Source organism: Ambystoma mexicanum, chromosome 10 (assembly GCF_040938575.1).
Source record: "Ambystoma mexicanum isolate Mex_15411 chromosome 10, UKY_AmexF1_1, whole genome shotgun sequence".
NCBI classification, from domain to species: domain Eukaryota; kingdom Metazoa; phylum Chordata; class Amphibia; order Caudata; family Ambystomatidae; genus Ambystoma; species Ambystoma mexicanum.
Genome location: NC_090932.1, coordinates 960,782,619 through 960,806,671, shown reverse-complemented (window position 1 = coordinate 960,806,671; position 24,053 = coordinate 960,782,619). Strand labels below are relative to the sequence as shown.

The 24,053-nt window shown below is 46.3% G+C and overlaps 1 protein-coding gene across 6 annotated transcripts in view; it reads left to right on the top strand.

The window, feature by feature from the left end:
- ECT2 (epithelial cell transforming 2) overlaps positions 1–24,053 on the top strand; it is a 1,267,500-nt gene that overhangs the window by 101,894 nt on the left and 1,141,553 nt on the right. For all 6 annotated transcript variants that reach the window (XM_069618731.1, XM_069618732.1, XM_069618729.1 and 3 more), the window contains exons 2-3: positions 22,980–23,116; positions 23,949–24,028. In XM_069618731.1, the coding sequence (XP_069474832.1) occupies positions 22,990–23,116; positions 23,949–24,028 (207 nt within the window). In that variant the 5' untranslated portion in view covers positions 22,980–22,989. The remainder of the gene's footprint in view (positions 1–22,979; positions 23,117–23,948; positions 24,029–24,053) is intronic.

The window sequence follows — 24,053 nt, the reverse complement described above, 5'->3', positions numbered from 1 at the left end:
GATGATCCTATGCAGTGTAAAGCCACATCATAAAGCTGATGTCATGTCCCTAACAATCCTTCCAGCTGACAGCAAGGCGGTAATAATCACCCCTGACCAATCCAGTTTAGAGGCGTGCCCAGCTAAACCTGCCCACCATATAATCCGATGTCACCATGCCTTAGGGAGGCTGACGGAACTCTAGACAGATGCTCTCCAGAACTTCCTCCCCTGCATATCCTGATCTTCTACATTAATCTTGCTAGGCCAAAGCATAGCTGACCCTATCTCAGCAAGGCCTAGATCCAGAAATTCCACTAAAAACCCCAAGAACAAAGGGGGAAAAGCGTTGGTACCCTTTTGGGGAGATCCTGTGACCAGACCGACTTTGTGCCCACTAACTGCATGCCCGCTGTACCCCTGCCCTCCAGCTGTATTTGCTATCCAGTGACCTGGCAGGCCCATCTGTTCTGCTAGGAGAGTCCGCCACTACCTGGTGACCCGTGCCTTGGAGTCCAGAACCCGGTTGACTGTTCCTAATCCCAAATTCAAGAGTGGACTGCGAGTATCCCATAACACATAGCCTACCCCATCTTGACCCTTTGTCTTGGTTCCACTCTCTAGCAACCCTATCCATGCCTTGGTAATTTGATCAACTGTGAGAATTCTTTGTGCACCATTCTTTCATTCACCCCATTTTGTAACTCCATAGTCATATTTTGAATAATTTAAGTAATTTCCACATAAAGAGAAACGCGACGTGGAGCAGGTTAATCCGGCCACTTAACCTGTTTCATGGGCAGCGCTATGTTCTTGATAATCTAGTATAAGTAAACTGTCTTTTTCTTTCCAAACCGATTTTCTCTTTAACGGCTTTATTTTTCCAAAACCAAACCTCCTTTTTTTTTCTCTTACAGATCTCATCCAATTCTTCAGATATAAACATCCTTTCACTTCTATATTGTCCCTGTGATGTGCATCTATTCCCCAACCCAAAAACTGCATTCTGATTTGGAGTATTTCACCTGCTTTTCTTAAAACAGTTTTTGACATTTAAAACTGCAATTGAGGAAAAATGCAACTTTTCCATGTGTGATTTGACTGCCCTGGGTTCTCAATTTCAACCTGCTTTGTGAACTGTGCATTTTGTGATACCTTACCTTATAGTTGCTAGTGAAATGACATCCCTGAAACTGTGATAAAATATATGTACATCATTATTTAATTACACATATAATTAATTATTCAAATTTGAGTGTCATTTTAGGCCATTGCAAAGGGCTTAAAATCCGTTGTTGCCTCTTATTCTGTGAGGGAAGGTCGGATCTTGCTGCCTCATATCCCTGACTAGCTGCTGCTGCTTTCTATCCACTCGGAATCCGATTTAATTGTGGGTTGAGGGAACATTGCAGGGAGAAACCTTAACTTGGGTGCTATCTATCCTAATTGAAAAAGTGCTCCTATTAATCTGTGCTTTGGATATGTTATTGTAGAAGGTTAACCAAGTGTTTTTTCAGTTTCCATTGAAATTATCACCCAGTTGGTGATTGCTGCCCAATATTAAAATGTGTGTGATTTCTTTGAATTTTAAAATAAATAAATATTGCATTCCCACCAACCGGCCTAGTTCATGGTCATTGTGACCCGGGGTATTTGTAAAAGGGTTTGTGAGACAGGTTGTTTACCATCTCAAATTGAATTCGTAGAAAATAAAGAGAAAGCATTCCAATTGCGCGCTACATCCAAGGCTAGGGGCAAGGGTCCTGGTCCAGTGTGTCGCCCGATTGAAATCCTTAACAAAACAGATCTCTGCCACAACTCAAAAACCCAGTACCTCTAAATTGAGGCAAGCAAGATTGCACTGTGGTGAGTGCGGACAACCATACTGTTGGGGTCTTGCCAGGCCCTGCATAAGAGCACTGGCCGAGGACACGCCGTAACCACTTGGGTGGTCCTTTGACACAACATCCAAGTGGATGCCACATGTGTGCAAGAAACACATTTTCTAACTGCGCACCACCAGAGTAAACGTCATCCTTGCACCACAATACATAAACCACATCACCACATAAGACGGAAACTACTTATTTCCATTTTCCGCCCATTGACAGATTCCACAACATTCTTAGACAGTTGAATATGTTCCTCACAAGATCATCCAATCCGCACAGTGACGACATGGAGCTAGAAATACTTTAAAATTCTCCAACTCAAATACTAGCGGTTCACCTAGCGCCACCACTACGTGCTGGAAAGCAGGATCACCAGATGGGAATCCCTAAGGTACACACACGGGTGCAATTGCTTACCTGCAGTCGTCCCCACAGAACACTTACATTCACCTAATATGTAATGCTCATCCTAATGGTATCATGCAATTCAAATCTGTTACACACATCACCCCACTAAAGCCCTAGATTAGGCAACAAACTTTCCTTGCACTTTAAATGTGCATTGGTTTCCTAAAAATTAACCGTGGTATTGCTGATCTGCTGCTTTTATTTAAGAAAGGGCCACTTAGAGATTTTGCCAAACGTCAAACTAATCTGAGACTCTTAAACACTTGTTCACAACCTGTCCTTCGCCATCTTTGAAGAGAATATCATTCTTGCAATTTCTGTTTCAAGATTTCTCTAATTTGATCTGTGAGTCATTGTGGTAGAATTTTCAATGAGAGCGTGTAAGTGTTACTTTCTGTTGTCTTTCAAATTGGGCTAGCTACTTGGTTTGACATTGCTCCTCCGTTTCCATGAACCAACCCTCTAACTCCTCTTTATTTTATATATTTCCAAAAGCTAAATGTGCTTTACAATTTGAAAGGCTGATTATTGGAGACTTTTTGTTAATGTGAGGAAGATCTCACACCAATATCTCCATTTTGATTCATTTTAAATTTTGTGATTACATGCAATTTTATGATCGGAAACCTATGCACTGGCATGTATTACTTTAGTTTGTTTTTCTGTCAATTTCATCTGTTTTAGCAGTAATCGTTTTCCTCTGCTTGACTTAAATTGTCATTTTAATTGATATTGTAATAAATTGAATTTGATCTGTTCAACCAGAACAATAAACAAAAAAGAAGGGGCCCCAGCATATCCACTTGTCACAAGGCAATGACCCAGACACACTTAGTGGACACTAGCCTTTACAGTACACTACCATTAATGCTAAGGTGCCTACAAGCATGGCAACCATTTATTTTTTCCTTTTAAAAAAAATAAAATCCAGTCTTTCCCTGAATTATGCATGGCATTAGACAGGTGGAACAACCCAATCGTGTAGCTTGGCCTGCAGCTCTAGCACATTCTATCCCAGTTCGTGTGCTCCTGTTCCCCCAAAAAGAAAAGTAAATCCTTCTAGTGTCAACCTGTGACTGTGCTGGCAGCACCTCAAACTGACTTGTAATAAGATCCAACAGCAATAAAGACCACAGTTGTAAGTCAAACCTTGAAAGCTCCTTTTTTGAAAACTAAATGAAAGCCTAACATGTGTGAGTGCCTTATAATCATTCATGGCAAGCAGAGCCTGTTACTGGCTCGCCCTGCTCCCCACGATACCGGTGCTCATCCAGCTTCCCCACGACACCTCAGGAATTCCAGGCCCTTGAACACAAATACACAAGAGACCCGAAGTAGAGCAAAATGGACTGTAATGCAAACGCACACAAGTGCACCACCTCCTTCATTTGTCTGTCCTGTTTTGTGTGCACTGTTCAAGTCAGGCAATTGTTCTTAATTTCCAGTATATAGTCACTCTAGTACCTCCCAGTCCCTAGGTGCACCCGCAGTCGGTGTCGGCAACAATTTGTCAGTGCTTGGCATATTTCTCCAGAATAGCATTTTGCATGGTGAATACCTGGTCGCTGACTGCTCTCCATCGTAGGATATGGAGAACAAATGGCAGCCAGTCCCACTGTGTGCCTTTCAAATCCATCTGCTTGAACAGCTCCTTCTGTGGCTCCTTTCTGTTTCTTCCAATGAGCCCTAGTTTAGGGCTCCTGCTGCTCCTGCCAGCACTCTTTGGCCGTGGGCCACCAGGCCACCTCTTCTGGGTAACAATAACTATTGTCTTGCTCTTTCTCCACATGGATATCTTGCATTATTCGTTCATCCTCACCTGTCTGGTCTGCCAGGAGCGGCTCACATTTCCTTTGACCCGCCTTGCTCTTCTGTAGGATAATACTCATCACTTCAAACTGTGGGCCCTCTGCCACATGCCACTCCTTATCTTCTATGGTTGCCATTATCTGTGTCTGTAGGACATTGTTGGGTGTCATGGGCCACTCTCTTTTGGATGGATTAATCTTCTTTCATCCCAGAGCCAACACCACTGATTGTTATTTCCCCATACTGTGCCCCTCTACCCCCTAAACACTACTGAGTCATGCTGCCACTGACCACCTTTATGTGGGCCCATCAATTTCCGTCTCTGGTGCACATGCCCTGAAAACGTCTGCTTTGACAGTCTGACGTGCATTAATGTAGTTCGCCTGACACTACCCCTTCCACTGGCATTTGTTCACTGCTACGTCTATGTGCACACTGTATAGTCACCCGTCCTTCCGAAATCTAGTTTACTTCTAGCCTTTCTGTCCATGTATGTCTCCTACCATGCTGTCAGTACCCCATTTTTGTGTCAGAATGTGGGTGGTACTCTTAGTAGTTGCCATCGCCATAGCCATTGGGAATATCTGTACCATGCCTCTTTCTCCCTGCAGGCACCTATTTGCCAAATCTGTCATTGCACCACTTTTTTCCAGAATTCCCTTCCGCCACTTTGTTGCACACTGTTGCCTCCCCAGTACCCAGCCAGCCCATGTCTCCTCCCTCTTCCTGGGACTACATAGCCATCCCCACAGTGTTCTGCGTCATCCACCCAAACCCGCGCTGGTGCTAGAACTTTGCAATCCTGCCCCTCTGTGTTCGCCCTGTGCACATGCCTTTCACTCCCTCACTGGCACTGCTTTTCTCACAGTCGGCCATGTGTAGTCGGCTGCCTTCAGGATGTATTCCCACCCCTGGGTGGACCTTAACTTTTCCTCCACATCCACCTTCCCTTCCACCACCGTCATGTCGAATGGCAACAGCTGCCATATTGTGTTTCTCATAAGATTGTGTAAGCAGGTCTGCAAAATCTGAGGGTCTCTGATCCCTCCCGCCCTCCCTCCCTCCCTCCCTATCTTCATCACCTTTGTGATATCTTGGTGCTCACTCATAGCTCACCATGATCACCCCTGTCTTTTCCCTGCAGTACCCTTTGTAACTGCTGTTCCTGGGCGACCCCACCTCCTTTTCTTTTCCTTTGTACCGACTGGGGACCACATCCCAATTGTCAATCATGCTCCTCACCAGCACTGCCCTTGACCCAGATTTATGACTGGTCTGCCCCCTCCTTTTGCCTGGGCAGTGGACCTGCGCCTGCCATATTGGAACTGTAATCTGTAACTGGTATCGGGCTTATGGCAGGTTAACTCAGGCTTCCGACCTCCCTCTCCTACCCTGTGCTCTTTACAGCATCGACCCTACACTGTCTCCACTACTGGCGCTCTGACCTGTATCACAGGTGCCTAAGAATGCTCTGACCTGATTTCAGTCCTGTAGTTGCCCTTGCAACCCTGTGCTGTACCACTGCAGCACTCTGAGGCACTCTCTGTATTATTCCTAGAGTCCCTGAAGACTCAGCCAAGTGTGCAACCCGGTACAGAGAAAAAAACTTTTCTCACTTACCTGTTATATTGTTATATACCCTAGTCATGCACTTCAGGAAGGGGAGCTCCCGGTTATCGGCAGGACAGGCTTGTCCTGCTCCCCACAACACTTCAGGCATTCCAGGCACTCGGACACAAATAATACACAGGAGACTAGAAGTAGGGATAAGTGGGCTGTAATGCAAACAAACACCAGTGCATTGGAGGGCTGCATACTGCTTCTGAAACCCCCACCACAGACACGATTCCTTCTTACATACAAACTGTGTGGCTAAATCCATTCTCCACCCATAAAACAGCATGTATGATAAATGAAGACTGCAGTTGTAAAATGCACTGACTTGTCAATTTTGCGAGGCAGCCTCTGGCATCCATGGGATTTGAGCCAGCGGCGTCATTGCTGTGTACATTCTCAGCAGGGGGCTGAACTGGCCTCGCCAGCCTGAGGCATCACACATCTCGGCTCTGCGACCTCACTTGATATGGGTGTTCAGCTGTTGGGCCAGTCTCTTGGCAAGTCTGTAGGCCAGTCTCATTGCATCTGATGTACCTCAGATACCAAAAGAAAATGCTGCATTGGAGATGGTGACCGAGGCTGTCTACAAATCCATTTTGAGACTAGCAGTGTGTAGTGTAATATCTCACGCTCCATGGCATACATCCTTTCTTTTCCTGTCTGCATAGGCAGATATTCTCGTAGAAGTAGCCTCTTTACTCTAGAAAGGCTCCACTTGTTTGTTTGAAAGAACCACATTTACTCCTCAATCCTTGCTTACTCTTTACTAAAAGTATGACGGAAGATGTAATTTGTAAACTTTATAGAGCCGATTGCTCCTTGATGTGCAAAATACAAGTTTGCCTGTTTTGCGCAGCAACTATTTGCATGTACGTTTTAAGCAAGAACTACAAAGCAGCGACTATCAAACTGGCCCATCTGGGGTGTATTTAAGGTTTGAAAGGAGTGCAGAACATATGATGTTGGCATGGATCACAAGTTGCCCCTTGCCAGGAATAAAAACTACTTGCTACTGAGTGAAAAATATGTGCAACTGGTTTGTCTACTTTAATGCTTTAGTGGGAGTTGGAGTTTTCATATTTAGCAATATTTTGCAACGTTCAACCCATGCACTCAGGTACGCATAAAATTTTTGTGCAACCTACAGGCACAGATATGGAATTCTTAAGCAGTTGACGCAATGAATGGGTGTCGGGGGGGGGGGGGGTGGGAGGGTAGTTAAATCTGTTATTTGAAATGCTGTGAAGCTACTGCCCATTACTGTGATCTGTGGAGTGCTGCTCACTGTTCCAATTATCTTCTAGAATATGGTGGCTTTCTCAGAATATGGCATAGGAGCCAATGAGACTGCTGGCTAGCTTGTTTCCTTTCAGAATTCCATATTCCCTTAAAAGCAAGATTTATTCTAGTTCTGACTCTGTTCACCTCCGCCAGCTCTAGCCAGGTTCTCTGCTAATTGTAATTAAGTATCTCTGGCCATCAAAATCCCATAATAGATCACTTATGTACTTGTCTTATTAAAAAGGGCAAATTAATGCAGTGAGTTACTGTTAAAACCATACTCTTCTTCCAAAGGGAGACACTAAAATGCCAGCTTGTGAGCACATGCTGGTAATAGAAGTGGAAGCAGCAGAAATGTCATGACCGTAAGGAGATAACGGAAAAGTAGTGCCAGCTATGGTCTCCGGAGAATATTTGGGATGATTGTGGCAGCACCACCCAAAGACTCGATAGTGGCAGGCTTACTAGATGCTACAAAAGTGTTCGACTCGGTCGAATTTGAGTTTTTGTTCACAGTATTACGGGGGATGGGACTAGGCGAAAACTATATCGTTTTGGTCAAACTGCTGTACACACAGCCGCTGGCTAGGGTGAGGGTGAATGGTCTGACGCTGCTAATGGCCGTAGAGAGGGGAACTCGGTGGGAATGCCCGCTCTCGCTGCAGCTTTTTGCTTTAGTGATCGAGCCGTTTGCTGAATGGATACGAGAACTACATATACACCGACGGGTAAGGTTACACAACCGTAGGATAGTGGTCTCATTATACGCAGATGACATGGTGCTGTTTGTCAGGGATCCTAAAGTCAACCTAGACCCCATAATGAGGGAGGTCCAAAGATTTGGGGAAATAACTGGGCTGAAAGTGAATGCCTCCAAGTCAGTACTTTTCCCACTGACAAACAGTTGAACAATACCATGATGGCTGGGGATTCCAGTGGCACATGACCCAGGCTTGCTATTTGGGAATTAGTGTTGCCACGGATGAAACTGGTGTACAATAGCAATTACCTGAGTCCTAGATCAGGCCCGGGTGGCAGTGATGTGTTGGAAAAACCTCCCCCTTAATCTGTACAGCTGGGTTTCCCTTGTTAAAATGACACTACTCCCCAGATTCCTCTGTATTTTTGACCGCTCCAATAGGAATATCCGGGAAATACTTTCATAATGTGAAGTCAGCAATCTTGCAGTTCCGGTGGGTGGGGAAACCAGCCAGAGCCTCATGGGATAGGTTGGTGGCACCTATTCCTGAAGGGGGGGGGGTCCTAGCACTGCCCGACCTTGAAATATACTATAATGTAGCGCAGGCGGGATATCTTAAACACTGGTACGAGGTACAGGGAGACGGAAGGCATGTGGAAGTGGAAAAAGCAGTGGCAGCTCCAAACCTCTTAAGATCAGTCATTCTTAAGGCACCCAGAGAGTGCACTGGGCGTAAAATCTAGTGAAGGTGGCCTGCAGAGCATGGACACGCCTTGAGCATAAAAAGCATGGCGGTTCTTTACTCGCACAGACTTCCCGCGGTGCATGTACCAGGGATCTCCATCACAGAATCGGGTTTTGTAGCTCTGATGAGACTGCTGTGTGGGTATCCAACTTTGGGGAACTTTTCCCAGGAGGGACATTTGTAACTCTGGAGTAGATGAAAGGGAAGGGGGCATTATCGGCTCTCGACATATTTATGTATTTCCGCTTAAGGGCGAGTCTGCACCAGGTATTTAATACACTCCCGGAACAACCGGTTTTAGAGAGAAACGGAGCCCAAGGCACTCGCAATGGAAATCCGACATAATGCATTGCTTTGATATGGAAAACGACTGGGGGTCCCTGAACCAAAAACAAGGCAATGTTTGTAAAATGTGGGAAGCGTACACACACTTCTTGATACAGCAATCTGAAAATACGGAGGATGCGTCATCAAAACTAGAAACTGGGTGTTAGATGAAGTGCATACTGAACAACAATGCAGCGACGAGAGCTGAATAAGTGGTAGAGGAACCACACTGGCGCTACTATCCGAATACAAGACTGTTGTGACCCATTGCATGAAACCTATGCATATGAAGACACATAGATGGTGATATGTCCAGGCATTGACAAGAGTGTACCAGGGTTGGGGGGGAGCAAGGGGGATTGCAAGCACACAGTGCTGATTGTTTGCCTTTTTGTGTTCATAAATGCCAACCCAACATTTAAAAAAAAAAAAAAAATACAAAATCTAGTGCCAGCTGGAGAATAACAAAGGTAGCAACAGAGGGAGACACTGGTCTAAGACTAAGTAAAAGGGAAAGAAATGTGAAACCGAGGACCCAACAGATATTGACTGCGATAGAGTTAACGGCAGAGCAAAATAGCAACATCCTTTTTCCTAGGAAGTCAAACCTCTTGTCTCTATGCATAGTAATCGTAGGATAGGCAGCTGCTCTCAAGAGATTGCCTGAACCACTAGACAAGGAAGCCCGTCTGCTTTCTTGCACAGGCTCAACGGCGCACAAGCAGCAGTTTCAACCGACTGGCACAATGGGGTCCGATGACGCCTTCGGTTCTTTTTGAAGGGGGCCGGAGAAGCAGTCATTCGGCTTTTGATGACAGCATACCAGTGAAACGTACCGGTTTCCTATCTGGTGAGGAATCCGAAGAAGATGAGCGAGATCGATGACTCTTTTCTTTGACTTCTTATGGGAGGGTGATGAGAACCACTTCCCGACCGAGAGGACTTCGAATTAGAGCGCTTCTTCGCCCGCTGAGGTGAAGTATCCCTCGAGCTTCTCTTGTCAGACAACCTAATCTTGGAAAGGCTAATGGGAGACTTAAATGGGGGTCTACCAAGGGTGAACTTCCCGTTACTTTGCTTCAAGGCCTTAACAGTCATTGAATGGCATGAGCCGCAATCAGTGACCTTGTGGCTGGTTCCAAGGTGCCAAAGCCATATTCAATGCGTATTGGTGATAGACATCTTTGACCCGCAGTAGGTACACCTTTTAACCCCAGTCTTCAGAGTAGACATTCGCATAAGATTAGGGCAAAAAACGCAGTTGAAAAATCATTGAGGCGATTTTCAAGCGTTCGAAGTGTGCTGTGCCTGTGGAAAACTGAACCAAGGCAATGGCAGCAGTGCGTGCTTCTTATACCAGTCTGGACATCGAGAGTAGGATAGAAGCCGCTGAGGGACATTTAGTCGACGCATGGCACCCTCTGCTTTAAAAGGTTTCTGAAGCTGCAGGCAGGATATCCGATATATCCAACATTAGGAATACATGGGAGGACACAATCAATCAGAATGAAGTAGGTTAAAGCTCTGAAGCTTCCTCACAAGCAGGACAGGGATAGGACCTGTAGGGGCTGACCAGAGTGGCATCTAGCATTTGTAGAGACAATGGAGTGATTTCCAATTGACTCCTGAAAATGAATATGTAGGGTCAGCGCAGATGCCCTTTTGGTCAGATTAAGTGATCAACGGAATAAAATTCCATGGTCTTATTGGCCGTGGGGAGGGTGAAAAAATAAAAAGGATTTCAAATGCATTCATAATACTTTATTTTAATGATGCCTCTTGGCATCTAATCCCATATGAGCCAGAGTTTATTTTTCTTTAAATCCTAGGGGACTGGTTGAGGGTATTCCCTGGACTGTTGATGCCGACGCTTGCCCTGACTTCCGGTAGTGAAGCGTGTGCTGGGCTCAGCACGTTTGGGACGTTTAGGGACACTGGGTGAAGAACACTCAGTCCCTAGCTTTGGACTACGTTGGTTACATACAGTTCTACCAATTGAGCGTTCTTAAATGGAAATACGCCATTAAATCCGCGATGAGATCGAGGTGAGCCAATATTAATACGCGATGATAGGTGAGCACCAAAGGTGAACAACTGACTAAAATAAAATCTAAAATGTCATGGTTTCATGCGGCTGGAAATAGGTATGTTTGGGCGTGAGCCTCTGGAAGGTATAAGGGGAGATGCCTCATCTATAAAGGGTATTCTCGAAAAGTAGCATGGCTTTGAAGTCCATTAATGCCACATAAATACCACTTGTGCCTTAGCTAAACCCACGTTTACTTTGTTGGAGATGGATGCAGAGCACCTTCCCGAATGTGAGGAAAGAGGTTTCCTTAACATCAAGGATGGCAAAGATACCATGTGCCAATCTTTACAGTCTGACTCTAACTTGGCTGATGGTGTCAGGCGGGTGATGGCAGTGAGTACTGTTTCACAAAGGTTTGGTAAGGCTGCGTAGGTCGGGATTTGCTCCAGACATCAAGGCAAGACTTCTTGATATGCCCATTGATGGCTCCCAGCTATTTGGCTCCAAGGCCAATGAGCGCTTTAGAGAAGCTACAGTCCTCCAATGCAGCGGCAAAATACATGGGTGCAGCAATTCATCAAACCCATCAGGCACGCCTCTTCTCAGAATTGGAGGGGGCAGTTCTTTCGATACTACATAGTTTGGGAAAGACAAGAGGTCAGTTTTCTCTAAAGGCACGACGGTTTCCTCGTGGTGGATGAGGATATATGAGATTCTCACTCTGGAGAAAGGTGCAATAGAAAGGGGTACCTGCAGCGGAGAGAAACCAGGGATGTTACTGACCGGTTTAGAGATGCATGAACAAGTTCCTCAGGATGGACAAGTTCAAGATAGTAACTTTATTGCAGATCCTCTAGGCCCTTCAGCTCCAGGATTGGATGGTGTCGCTCCATCTTCACAATGCCTACTTTTGTGCCCATGCGTCAGAAGCACAGTAAGTACTTGAGGTTCGCCATTGGCAGTCCTCACTTTTAGTTTGGAGTACTGCCTGGCTCGCCTCCGCCCAGTGGTCTTCACCAAGTTGATGGTGGTGGCAGCAGATCTGAGGGGAGGGATTCACTTGTACTCCTACCTGGACAATTGGCTGATCAGGCCTTGTTCTCCGGAACAAGCTATGGAACGTCTTGGCAGTATCTGCCACTCTCCAGACTGGGCATTTCCCTCAATTTCAAGATTTCACACATGACACCTGTGGTAAGGGCGCAGAACATTTTGCAGATGCTCAAAAAAATATCAGTGCTAAATGTCTTTCGGCCTTTGATTTCCTGAGGTGCTCGGTCTCATGGCATCCTGCATTTTCTTGGTGCCAGAGGCCCGTCTGAGGATGACATCCCTCCAGTGGGCCCTTGGGGTCCCAATAGCTGCAGTTCTCAGACAGGACAAATCTTTTCCAGATTTCGAGCAAAGGTCGTCGTGCAGGATCTCCTGTGGTGCGCCTGCAAGGAGAATGTGATGAAGGGAGAACCTTTTTGGCAACCATGGCCGGAGAGAACAGTAGTTGCGGACACCTCCCTCACAGGTAGCAGAACTCATGCAAACGGTCGGTCTCCAAACTACACATGCCTTTTAGAGCTGAGGGCAATCTGACTTGCGCTGATGGCCTTTCTGCCTTCTGTACGGGGTAAGAATGGCCTGATGATAACTGTCGCCATGCACTCAACAAGAGAGGTGGTGTAGGGTCACTACCACTGTGCAGAGAGACACTGCAGCTCTGGTTTTGGGCACTGCAAGAAGTATCTTTATGCTGTTCACCTGGTTGGAGAAGAGAACACAGCAGTGGCACCCTGAGCCGGCAGAGCAGTCTCCCACGAGTAGGAGAGAGCCCAGGAAGCCCTAGAGATATTTGGCCTTTGGGGGACCTGTTCACGTCCAGGATCACCAGGAAATGTGACTTATTCTGCTCCAGGGAATTTCCTAAGAGGAGCTATGGGGACACTTTCGTAGTGGACTGGGAATTTCCACTCTTGTACGTGTTCCACCAGTCTGTCATTCCTCATGTCCTTGGGAGGTTGAGGAAGTATGGGAAGACCATGATGCTGATTGCTCCGGACTGGGCCAGGAGGATGTGATACCCTGAACTTCTGGACATGTCCATCTGCCCTTAGATTAGCTTTCCTTGACCTGATATGCTCACTCAAACAGGTTGTGTTCTCCACCCAAAATCAGAACCCTGCACCTTCACGTCTGGGTTGAGGGGGAAATCCATTTGAGTCCTTTGAGGATATTGATATTTGAGGATTTAAGTCTCAATACTATCTTTTTGACAGCAATCGCTTCAGGCTTTGTCTAGTAAACCACTGTTTACTATCATTAAGGAGAAGGTGGCTTTGAGGGTTCATCCCTAGTTTTTGTGTAAGATGCCATCTGAATTTCACCTGGCACAAAAGATCGTACTAGCTATCTTATCCTCCTCCCAAGGATGAAGGGAGGCTAAGCCATTTGAACCCTAAAAGAGCGTTGAGTTTATACATCAACAGGTTTGTTAAAATCAGACAAGACGACCAGCTTTTTGTTGGATATACTGGTCATAGGTTGTGTCAGTCTGTTATGAAACAGACCCTATCCCGGTGGATTATATGTATGCCACAGCTTGGCGGGCAAGGTTTTTCCTGATGATCGAGGGCACATTCTACTAGTCTTGTGGCTACTTCAGAGAGGAGTACCATTGCAGGACATTTGCAGTGCTGCAACTTGGTCCTCACTGCATACCTTTAACAAGCATTACTGCCGGGATTCTCTATCAGGTCAGGAGGCAGAGTTTGGAAAACCTGTTCTACACAGCATAAATCAAAAATAAAGGATCCTTTTCCCACCTCCTTCTACATACTGCTCTGGGAGGCTATCAAAGATGCGGAATACGCGGGTGTGTCAGTCCATTAGAGGAACAAATTACTTAACTGTGGTAATGTTCTTTCTGATGGATGTTCCAACCTTACCCTCTATATTTATGCGAATTGCCATTGTTTTCAAACTTACTCTTTCAACCTCTGGGTTTTTGGTGACCGAAGTCTGGGCATAAAAGGGGTGGGGAGAGAAACATGAAATGGGGGCAACAGGCGTGGTATTTGTACTATTGTCGACGTCCTGGTCGAGAGTGGGATGGAAGCTGCTGAGGGACGTTTAGTCTGACGCACAGTGCCCTCTGCTGTAAACTGCTAGCAGGATATCAGATATATCCAAGATGAGGAATACTTGGGAGGAACATCCATCAGAAAGTAAATTACTTGGAAGTAATGTGTTCTTTTCCGTCGGCTATTCTGCCCCTTGCCATGGGTCTTAGGTTGCTAATGTTCGGCTGGCACTCCGGATCAATTCCTAGTCTGTGCCATTTGTTCTAGGCATTTTTGCAATTACAATTTGTGCTGGGACCGGACACTCCTTTTTTTGTTTCTTCAACCCCTTTCATCCCTACATTTATTTCTATGTTGTCAAAAAACATTGCCATGTTTCCATACTGAACTTTCAGTTTTGCAGGATATAGTTGCATATGTTCTGACATTTCGAAGGGATTGTGTCCTCCGACGTATTCATCATCTTAGATATATCCTTCCAGCTCTGCTGGCCTCGGAAAATTTTTTCTCCAGAGGGCGCTGTGCGTCGACGTCCCTCGAGTCGATGTCCTTCGACAGCCGCCGTATCGACGCTCGACGTCATCCTGCCTATAAAGGCCACGCGCAGCGTCCATTGCTCAGTTCCGTTTTTCCGCGCTACTCGGTGCCTCGGAATACCGTTGCTCAGTTCTTAGTCAGATAATCCTATTTACCTCGAGTTATTCGATCCGTACTCGATGGCTTCCTCGTCGGAACCGACAACTCCTCGATCCGGCTTCAAAAAATGTCGAGATTGTGGGAAAAAGATGTTATTGACCGATCCTCACAGAAATTGTCTGTGGTGCTTGGGAGCCGAACACCATTGTTCAGAGTGCGAGGACTGTATGTCCATGACAGCTAAGGCCCTGAAGGAGCGTAGGGGGAAGCTGGAGAAAGGTAAGACTTTTAAAGCTTCTTCTTCGTCGACGAAGTCGAGACATTCGTCTCCTCGTCACCATTCGCGCTCCAGGTCTCGGAGTGGGTCTCATCACTCCTCGAGATCGAAGCACTCGAAGAGGAGACGTCGAAGATCCCCTTCTCCGACTTCCTCTTCCTCTTCCTCTGTTTCGCCAAAAAGAATCCCTTGCCCCACGAAACATAGTTCCCGGGCTGAATGGGAGGAATTCAGAAAAAATATGATGAGCGTCTTCGAGAATGCGGCCTCGACCCCCTCGAAGACTGCCGAGAGCAATGCTCTGGTCGAAAGACCCGAAGGTCAAAAACGCTGCGAGTCGCAGCACCCGGCGAAAGAAACCTCTCGAGCGCGTCTCGAACCCTCGAGTAGGACTATGACCTCCAAACCTTCCTCGAAGGTTCCGTCGACGAAGGTTCCGTCGAGGTCGATGTCTTCGACGCCGTTGTCGAGGGGACCTTCGACACACTGGTCTGTCGACTCGACGCCGGCCTCGACACCGTCAGTGACGATCCCCAGGCCCTCGACGTCGATATTGTCGAGTAAAATTCCAATTCTGTCGAGGTCCTCGAGGCCTCCACCTCTGTTTTCGACGCCGCGCTCGAAGCCTTCGGCGTCGACGACATCGACGTTTTCGAGGCCAATAATGACAAGTTCGGCACCCTCTGCCTTGGAAATGGGATTTACTCCCTTTATGAGTTCAGAACAATTGAGAACTATATCCTCAATTTTAGAAGAGGGTGATTTGTCTGAACAAGACACATTTGAGTTACAGGGACCTGTAACCCCAGTTAGAGAGGAATTTTCCTCTGAAGAGCGCAGATTAAAGGATCTTCATGATTCTTTACATGAGGCAAGTGGGTTAGACACTTCCCCTGAGGTGGATTTTGCTAAGCCAGACCCGGGGGGGAGCATGCTGAAACCCCCTACAGAGCCTTAATGGCCAGGATTACAGAGTTCATGGGGTGGTCTACACCTTCACAATCTTTCCAGCAAGATGACCTCACGGATATTCTTGACAAAGGCCCACAAGAGGATCCAGTGGTGCCCTTTCATAAAGCTCTTCAGAGAAAGATCATGACAAACTGGGAAACCCCAGATGTAATACCAGCAGTAAATAAAAAACTGTCTGCAAAGTACAGGGTATCTTCCACAGACCCAGAGTTCTTGTCTAAACATCCATCCCCAGAAAGTCTGGTGGTACAAGCAGCATCCTCTACCGATGTCAAGACGGCTTATCCTACAGTCCCACAGGACAGGGACGATAAAAAATATGATGATATGGCAAAGAAAGTCTTTTCAGCATGTAGCATGGCGTTAAAGTCTGTTGATGCTACTTGCACCCTTGCTAGGTTCAGCCATACACTTTGGGAGTGTGCTTCTACAGCGGCTGACTGCATCCCGGAGGGAGAAGAAAGGGATGCGTTCCTGAATATTATACAGGACGGTAAAGACGCTATGTGCGAATCCCTCCAGACGGGCATTGATTCGGCTGACAGTATCAGCAGAGCAATGGCGGCAAGTACATCAACCAGGAGGTTCGCTTGGTTGAGAAAGTCGGGTTTTGCCCCAGATGTGCAAGCCAGGCTCTTGAACATGCCATTTGATGGCTCTTCTTTGTTCGGGAAAAAGGCGGATGACAGTTTAGAGAAACTGCAAACTTCAAAAGCAGCAGCAAAATCCCTAGGAGCTGCAATCCGTCAGACTCCTTTTCGTCCCACAGGAACCTCTGCGAGGGGCAAGTCCTTTCGCTTCTACTCCGCATTTGGAAGAGGTAGAGGACGACCGGCTCAAAGGGGTCAAAGACGAACTACCCGAGGTGGACGGGGTAGATATTCTAAAGCCGCAGCAACAGCGGGTGCCTCTTTACCATCGGCATCAGCCGCCCCAAAACCACTCTGAGGACTCCCCTCACAGGACACCTGTAGGAGGCAGGTTGACTCAACATCTGACGGTATGGCAGGCTATCACGTCAGATGCTTGGGCATTGGAAACAGTCGCCCAAGGTTACTGCCTGCCTTTCCTACGTATACCTCAGAGTCATCCACCGGGGATCAGCTCTCAAAGCTCCAGATCCGCTCCTCTTGCAGGAAATTTTGGACCTGCTAGAGAAAGGTGCCATAGAACCGGTACCTGTAGCGGAGAGGAACAAGGGCTGGTACTCCCCTTACTTTCTCATTCCGAAGAAAGACGGAGGACTGAGACCCATCTTGGACTTGCGAGAATTGAACAAATTCCTCAGGAAAGACAAATTCAAGATGGTCACTCTTTCTCAGATCCTCCAGGCCCTTCAGTTTCAGGACTGGTTGGTATCTCTGGACCTTCAGGACGCTTATTTCCATGTGCCTATCCATCTCAAACACAGGAAATACCTGAGGTTCGCAATTGGCAACTCTCACTATCAATTTCGAGTACTGCCATTTGGGCTGACCTCCGCCCCGAGGGTCTTCGCCAAGTTAATGTCGGTAGTGGCTGCAAGTCTAAGGAGGGAAGGGATTCACGTCTACCCCTACCTGGACGATTGGCTGATCAGGGCTGTTTCTCCGGAGCAAGCTCAGATCCAGCTAAATCACGTGTGCTACTCCCTTCACAAACTGGGCATCTCCCTCAATTTAAAGAAGTCTCAAATTCTACCATCGCAGAGACTCCAGTTCATAGGAGCGATCCTGGATACTTCCCTGGGAAAAGCCTCGCCACCAGAGGTGAGGGCTCAAGATATTCTACAGATGGTTACCAAGTTCCAACATGCCCAACGTCTCCCAGCCTTCGACTTTTTGAGGTTGCTAGGCCTCATGGCATCCTGCATTTTCCTAGTGCCAGAGGCTCGCCTGAGAATGAGATCCCTCCAGTGGGCACTGAGGACTCAGTGGTCACAATTCTCAGGGAGAATGACAGATCTTCTTCAGGTTCCCGGCAGGGTGGCTCGAGACCTTCAGTGGTGGGCCTGTCAGGAGAACATTCTGACAGAACAGTTTTGGCAACCCTGGCCGGAGATAACAGTAGTCACGGATGCCTCACTCACGGGGTGGGGAGCCCACGCCAACGACTTGACCATCAGCGGTCGTTGGTCTCCATCGGAGTCCAGACTACACATCAACCTGTTGGAGCTGAGAGCCATCAGACTTGCGTTGAAGGCTTTCCTGCCAGCTGTACAAGGGAAGAATGTCCTGATAATGACAGACAACACGGTGGCCATGCATTACCTCAACAAAAGAGGAGGCGTAGGATCACTACCCCTGTGCAGAGAGGCGATGCAGCTCTGGTTTTGGGCAATCCAAGAAGGAATCTCTCTATCGGCAGTTCACCTAGCCGGAGAGAAGAACTTGACAGCGGACGCTCTGAGCAGGCAGAACAGTCTTCCACGAGTGGGAGCTAGCTCAGGAAGTCCTTCAAGAGATCTTCGCCCTTTGGGGAACCCCTCAGGTTGATCTGTTCGCCACCAGCCTAAACAGGAAATGCGACCTTTTCTGCTCAAGGGAATTTCCTCCGAGAGGAGCTCTGGGAGACGCGTTCATAGTGGACTGGGAGTTTCCGCTTCTGTACGCGTTCCCACTGGTCCCTGTCATTCCTCAAATGATCAGGAGGTTGAGAAGATTCCGGCGAACCATGATCCTAATTGCCCCGGATTGGGCCAGGAGAACGTGGTACCCGGACCTTCTAGACTTGTCCATCTGCCCTCCAATTCGACTTCCGCTCAGAGAGAACCCACTCTCACAGAAGGGAGGTCAGGTTCTCCATCCAGACATCAAAACCCTCAACCTTCACGCTTGGCTTCTGAACGGCTGAGGTACAAGGATTGGGACCTCCCTGATGATGTTATGGAGGTGTTGCTTTCGGCAAGGAGGCCAGCAACAAAGTCTTTATACCGCTGCCGTTGGAACAGATTTTGCAGCTGGTGTAGAGAACAGAATATCGACCCATTTTCATGTGGTACACCAATGGTTTTGTCCTTCCTACTATATTTGGCAAATTCAGGCCTTCAAGTTGGCACCATTAAGGGCTATCTCGCAGCGCTATCTATCTTTAAGCGTACTGCGGAGGAACCATCCTATTTCAAATTACCCTTGGTAATACAGTTTCTAAAGGGGTTAACCAATGTTTATCCCCCAAGACCATTCCAAGTTCCCCTATGGGATTTAAACTTAGTACTAACTTTCCTGATGGGTACACCTTTCGAACCTCTCCATTCTTCTTCGTTAAGATTCCTTACCCTTAAGACTGTTTTATTAATAGCACTTATATCTGCTAGAAGGGTGAGCGAATTACAAGCTTTCTTGTAAACCCCCTGATACAATCTTTCACAAAGACAAAGTTGTCCTGCAAGTGAAGCCTAATTTCCTCCCAAAGGTAGTTTCTGAATTCCATATCTCTCAGAAGATTACCCTACCATCTTTCTATCCTCCTCCTCACCCGGGGAAAGAGGAAGAGAGGTTACACAGACTAGACCCTAGGAGGGTTTTAAGTTTTTACATTAGTAGACTAGCCAGGATAAGACAGGCAGACCAGCTGTTTGTAGGTTACGCAGGTCACAAGCTGGGGTTACCAATAACTAAGCAGACCATTTCCAGATGGATCATTCTAGCCATTCTGGAATGTTATAAACTGGCAGGGAAAGAGCCCCCTCAAAACCTTAGGGCTCATTCGACCAGAGGTATTGCAGCTTCATCGGCCCTCAAAAGAGGTGTGCCGATTAAAGACATATGTGCGGCCGCTACATGGTCGTCTGTCCATACCTTTACACGTTTTTACAATCTGGATTCCTCCTCTAGTCAAGAGACTAGGTTTGGAAGGGCTGTACTGCATTCTATTCATCAATAGAAGACAGCGTGAAGTCAGTACTCCCTCCCCCGAATATAGAATACTGCTATGGGAGCCTATCTAAGATGAGGAATATGTCGGAGGACACAATCCCTTCGAAGAACAAGTTACTTCTTACCTTGTAACGTTCTTTCGACGGGATGTTCCTCCGACGTATTCCTCATCGACCCTCCCATCCATCCCCGCAGTTCTACTTCCCTTGTTTTTGCAGCTTACGCTCCTTCAGGGTGATTAGTCTAGTCCAGACAGTAATACTGTGGGCTACAAAACGGAACTGAGCAACGGACGCTGCGCGCGGCCTTTATAGGCAGGATGACGTCGAGCGTCGATACGGCGGCTGTCGAAGGACATCGACTCGAGGGATGTCGACGCGCAGCGCCCTCTGGAGAAAAATTTTTCCGAGGCCAGCAGAGCTGGAAGGATATATCTAAAATGAGGAATACGTCAGAGGAACATCCCGTCGAAAGAACGTTACAAGGTAAGAAGTAACTTGTTCTTCTATACCATTTTCTATATTTCATTGTACACACATTAATTTTATGCTTTTTTGTGGGCAATCCTGACGCACAAGTAATTATGATCTATGTTTATTTTTGCCAATAAGAGTATTGCAAAATCCCTGCCTTGGTAGACAATTTGGTCCGCAGGTTGTGGTCACATTAGTGCTCTGTGCCCTTTCCACTGTAAAGACTGGCAATAGCTGGGTGTCCCATAATGTCTTTCAGGAATCTTAATTCGGTCTTTACCTGCTCCACCCCTCCTTTCCCTAACCTCAAGGAGGCCCTCTACTCTTAATATTGGACCTCCAAGCCTTGCTCTCTGCATCATTGCCCCAGCACTGCAGTATAGTGTTTCTAATGGTTTGACTTTTAGTTCCAGGGTAGTTGTACCCTATGCAGGCCTTGCAAATTCTTAAAAATCCTGCTAGACCTGCGGAGAAAGTTCCTTAGTTTACATTCTCTACCCAAGACAAATGCACTTGCCCCAAGGTGAGTGGTGACACACTATTTAGCAGTGCTTTTTGTAAAATGGTGCATGTCGCCATAAACACAACTCATATTTGCTACAATGCTGTCAAGCATGCAGTGTATTTGTCATTTACTGTAAACAAAGTGAGTTAGCAATACATTAAAAATGAGTTTCTAACATCCCCATACTCGCCAGCAAGGTCGCGTAGCATACAAATGGTACTCTCCCTGCATAAAAAACTATTCTACAATGCCAGTGGGCTAGTAGATTGTGCAAGCCCCGCTCTACCACTGTAAACTTTCTAACATCTACCTTGGTTCTTGCCTAATGAGACCTCTATTCTTTTGAGCTGTCCTACATCTTGCTCTGTGTGTTCATAATCGGGGTGTTTTTCGTCGTTCTAGCAGCAGAGAAGTAGACTCTGCCCCTCCTGCTAGGTCTGCCTTTGGCTAGCAACCCAGTCCAGAAGCAGGCATGCGATAGGGGAGTGGTGGGACACTAGCAACATAAACTTGGTGAATGCAGCTAACCCAATGTGGCTTCAACCTCTGTGGGGCTAAAGAGGTTCTCGCGCGGATCTCTGGGATTTCAGTTTGCTAAGGCTCTTTTTGGGATTACATAAAATTAGAGTGTGAGCTCGCCGCCAATACCTCCTGCTTATGCCATAGATCTGTCAAAAAGAGTCAGTGTATGTCAGGCTCACTTTAGCATGGATCTCTGATCAGGTGCTGCCGCTCCCAATGGTGGCTAGCCCTGCCCGCTCCCCTCAAGCCACATTGGTGAAGTAATGTTTTCTGGCACTAGAGTGTAAATGTTGGTAGTGACTTGTAAAGCTAGCGATTTGCTAAAATGCGCACATCCCCCATCATCCTGGAAGTTGCGTCCATATTGTCGGTCCTGCGCTCAATGCACGATAGTGGCGCTAAAAGGTTAAGCATTGGGCATGTTTTTGCAGAGAACAAACTTATCAGAAGGTAATTTAAATACTTAAATGACTTCAGCAGGGCATAATGTTGGCATGCGTTGGGTAAGCCTAGGAGAAATAATACTTTTTTTAGCAATGCTTAATTGACTATGGTAATGCCAACAAAAGTGTTACATTTCTCTGGTAGTCTGTTCCAGCTTGTAAAGGACTAGTTGAATGTTTATTGTATTTGTCCTGTGAGTTAGTACAAAATACACTAAGGTTGGACCCACATCTGTTGTTGGCAGTTTTAAGGTCTGGCTATAAAAGGTGGTGTTTTGTATGAAGGGTTTTGTGCTTGTTGTCTCATGTCTGTGGTCGTGCTATAGTGGGTTCGGGCGGGGGAATTTACCTCCAGTAAACAATCGTAGTTCTGAGGTTTAAGTCATATGATGACCGGCTATTTGGGCTGTTTGGACGATGGCATTGGGTACATGGAGTTTTAAAGCTATTTTAGTCAATCTAGGGACAGAGAAAGAGCTGCCTTCAGTAATCTGCAAAATGTTTAAAGACTCAGTTGATTAAAAGAATGTAGTGCTTACAGTGCATCTTATTTTTTTTAAAAGAAAGTTGGCCCTAAATAACTCTGCTCTCTTGTATACAGCTAGTAATTTCTAGACGGATAGACCACTTTTGCTGGGATTGAAGAAATATTTCAAACTGTATTCACACTAAAACATTCCAACCACCTTTTCTGAAAGTGCAAAATGTTTTAATTTGACAACCTGTTTATTTTTTTTGTTGCATGGTTTCTTACGTAGCATCCAAACGTTTTAGTTTAATCACTGCTTCAGGGTTCGAAGTTGCTGGGAGCTAATAGCTACTTTTGATTAAGCAGGCAACTGGTGCCATTTTAACATAATATTTGTTTGCAAATGTATGAAAATAAAGAAGCCCTAGGCCATAGCTAGAAGACCTAGCATAGTGGCCATGTATAATTGGCAAAACGTTCGAATTTGCGTCTTGCATGGAATTTAGATTCGTTTTTCTGTGCAGAATCTCCTCCTGTCTGCTGGCTGGTGTTTGCTAACCAGAAGATGGCATTAAAACTTCTGGTCGTCAAATCTTTTTCAATCCCTGTATCTCCAAGCTGCAGTGCTACAGGGATGGTGGGCAAAAGTCGTTTGTAGTGCAAATGTGATCTGTAAATCTGCTCTGCTTAAGTAGTGAGACCCACTTTTGACCGATCCACAGAGAAGAGGTTGGAGGCGGCGGGGGGGGGGGGGGGGGCAGGGGGAGGGGGGGTGGAGAACCCTGGGTGTTGATCAAAGTTTGAGCACTGCTCGATTTGGAGGGTGTGTTCCCTACACAGATATCTTGCAATCTTCTGACCAGCATCTTCCCGTCTGGCACAGGACGAAGATTTGTTAATTTGCGACTTGCCCATTGAGCCTATAATCATCCTTCAATGGTCTTAATCTGTACTGTTCCTTCTGCAGGGGTTCAGTGATGGACCACGGTATGGCTGATCAGAGTATGCTGTCGTCTGTGACTGGCAGGAGTCTGTTGGGAGATTCTTCAGTCTTTATCACAGAAACCTCGAAGGAGAACCTATTCACTGGTTCAGACATTGATGGTAACTATAAACTTATATTAGCGGTATACTGTGTTACTTCTTTCTGCAGAAGTCTGTCACTAATTCCTTGTTTTTGTAGTACTATTGTCGGGAATGTACCACCTATTCCATTTTTATATAGTATTATGAATAAGAGCAGCACAATTTCCTAATATAGGCCAAAATTACGTTGAGGATGTTTGTGGTGTTATTGGGCTTCAGGTGACCCTTTTCAACAGTTATAACCAATGATGGCATGTGTTTGCTCTGGGATATGATAATTGTGTTCTCTAATAGGTATTTTTAGTTCAAGTGCCAATGTGTCTTTATGTTCGTTGTCTTTGCAAGTGTGGTTACTAACTGTGAAATGTTTTTAGGAGAAACTCTCGTCTTTAATTTTGTATGCTGGAGCTTTGTACTTCATAACCTTCAGGCCATACAATCATGTTGTGAAATTGTCAGATTCGAGTGTGCCATTAGAATTGCAGTACAAAAAATGGTTCAGCTGGGAATGTGAATAACTTGAGCACACATTATATTTTTCTTGACCCAGTCAAATCTTAAGTGAGCCAGTGCACAAACGGTCAGTTTGTACGTGTTCAACTCTTGCTGCTATTTGATTGTTTTAAATTATTTTCTTTACAGATGCACAACCGTAAGCCACTGCTAGCCCTTATCGAAATTTGTGGGGGTGGGTGGAGGCGAGAGGTGGCAGTGAAGCTCCGCCTGTCTTGAGTTTTTTTTTTTTGTGTGCATATTGTCAAAGCAACCGGACAACTAAGGCCTAGGACTTTGTGGTTAATTAGCCAAAACAAAATTAAATCTAGTAACAAATGGTGGTTATTTTCAACAGAGGAAATGCCACAAATTGAAACTAGGGTTGTCTTGGTGCAGGACGCTGGACAGAACGAGGAGCTGCTTAACGCATTAGAGGTAAGTGGACACTCCTGCATGATCA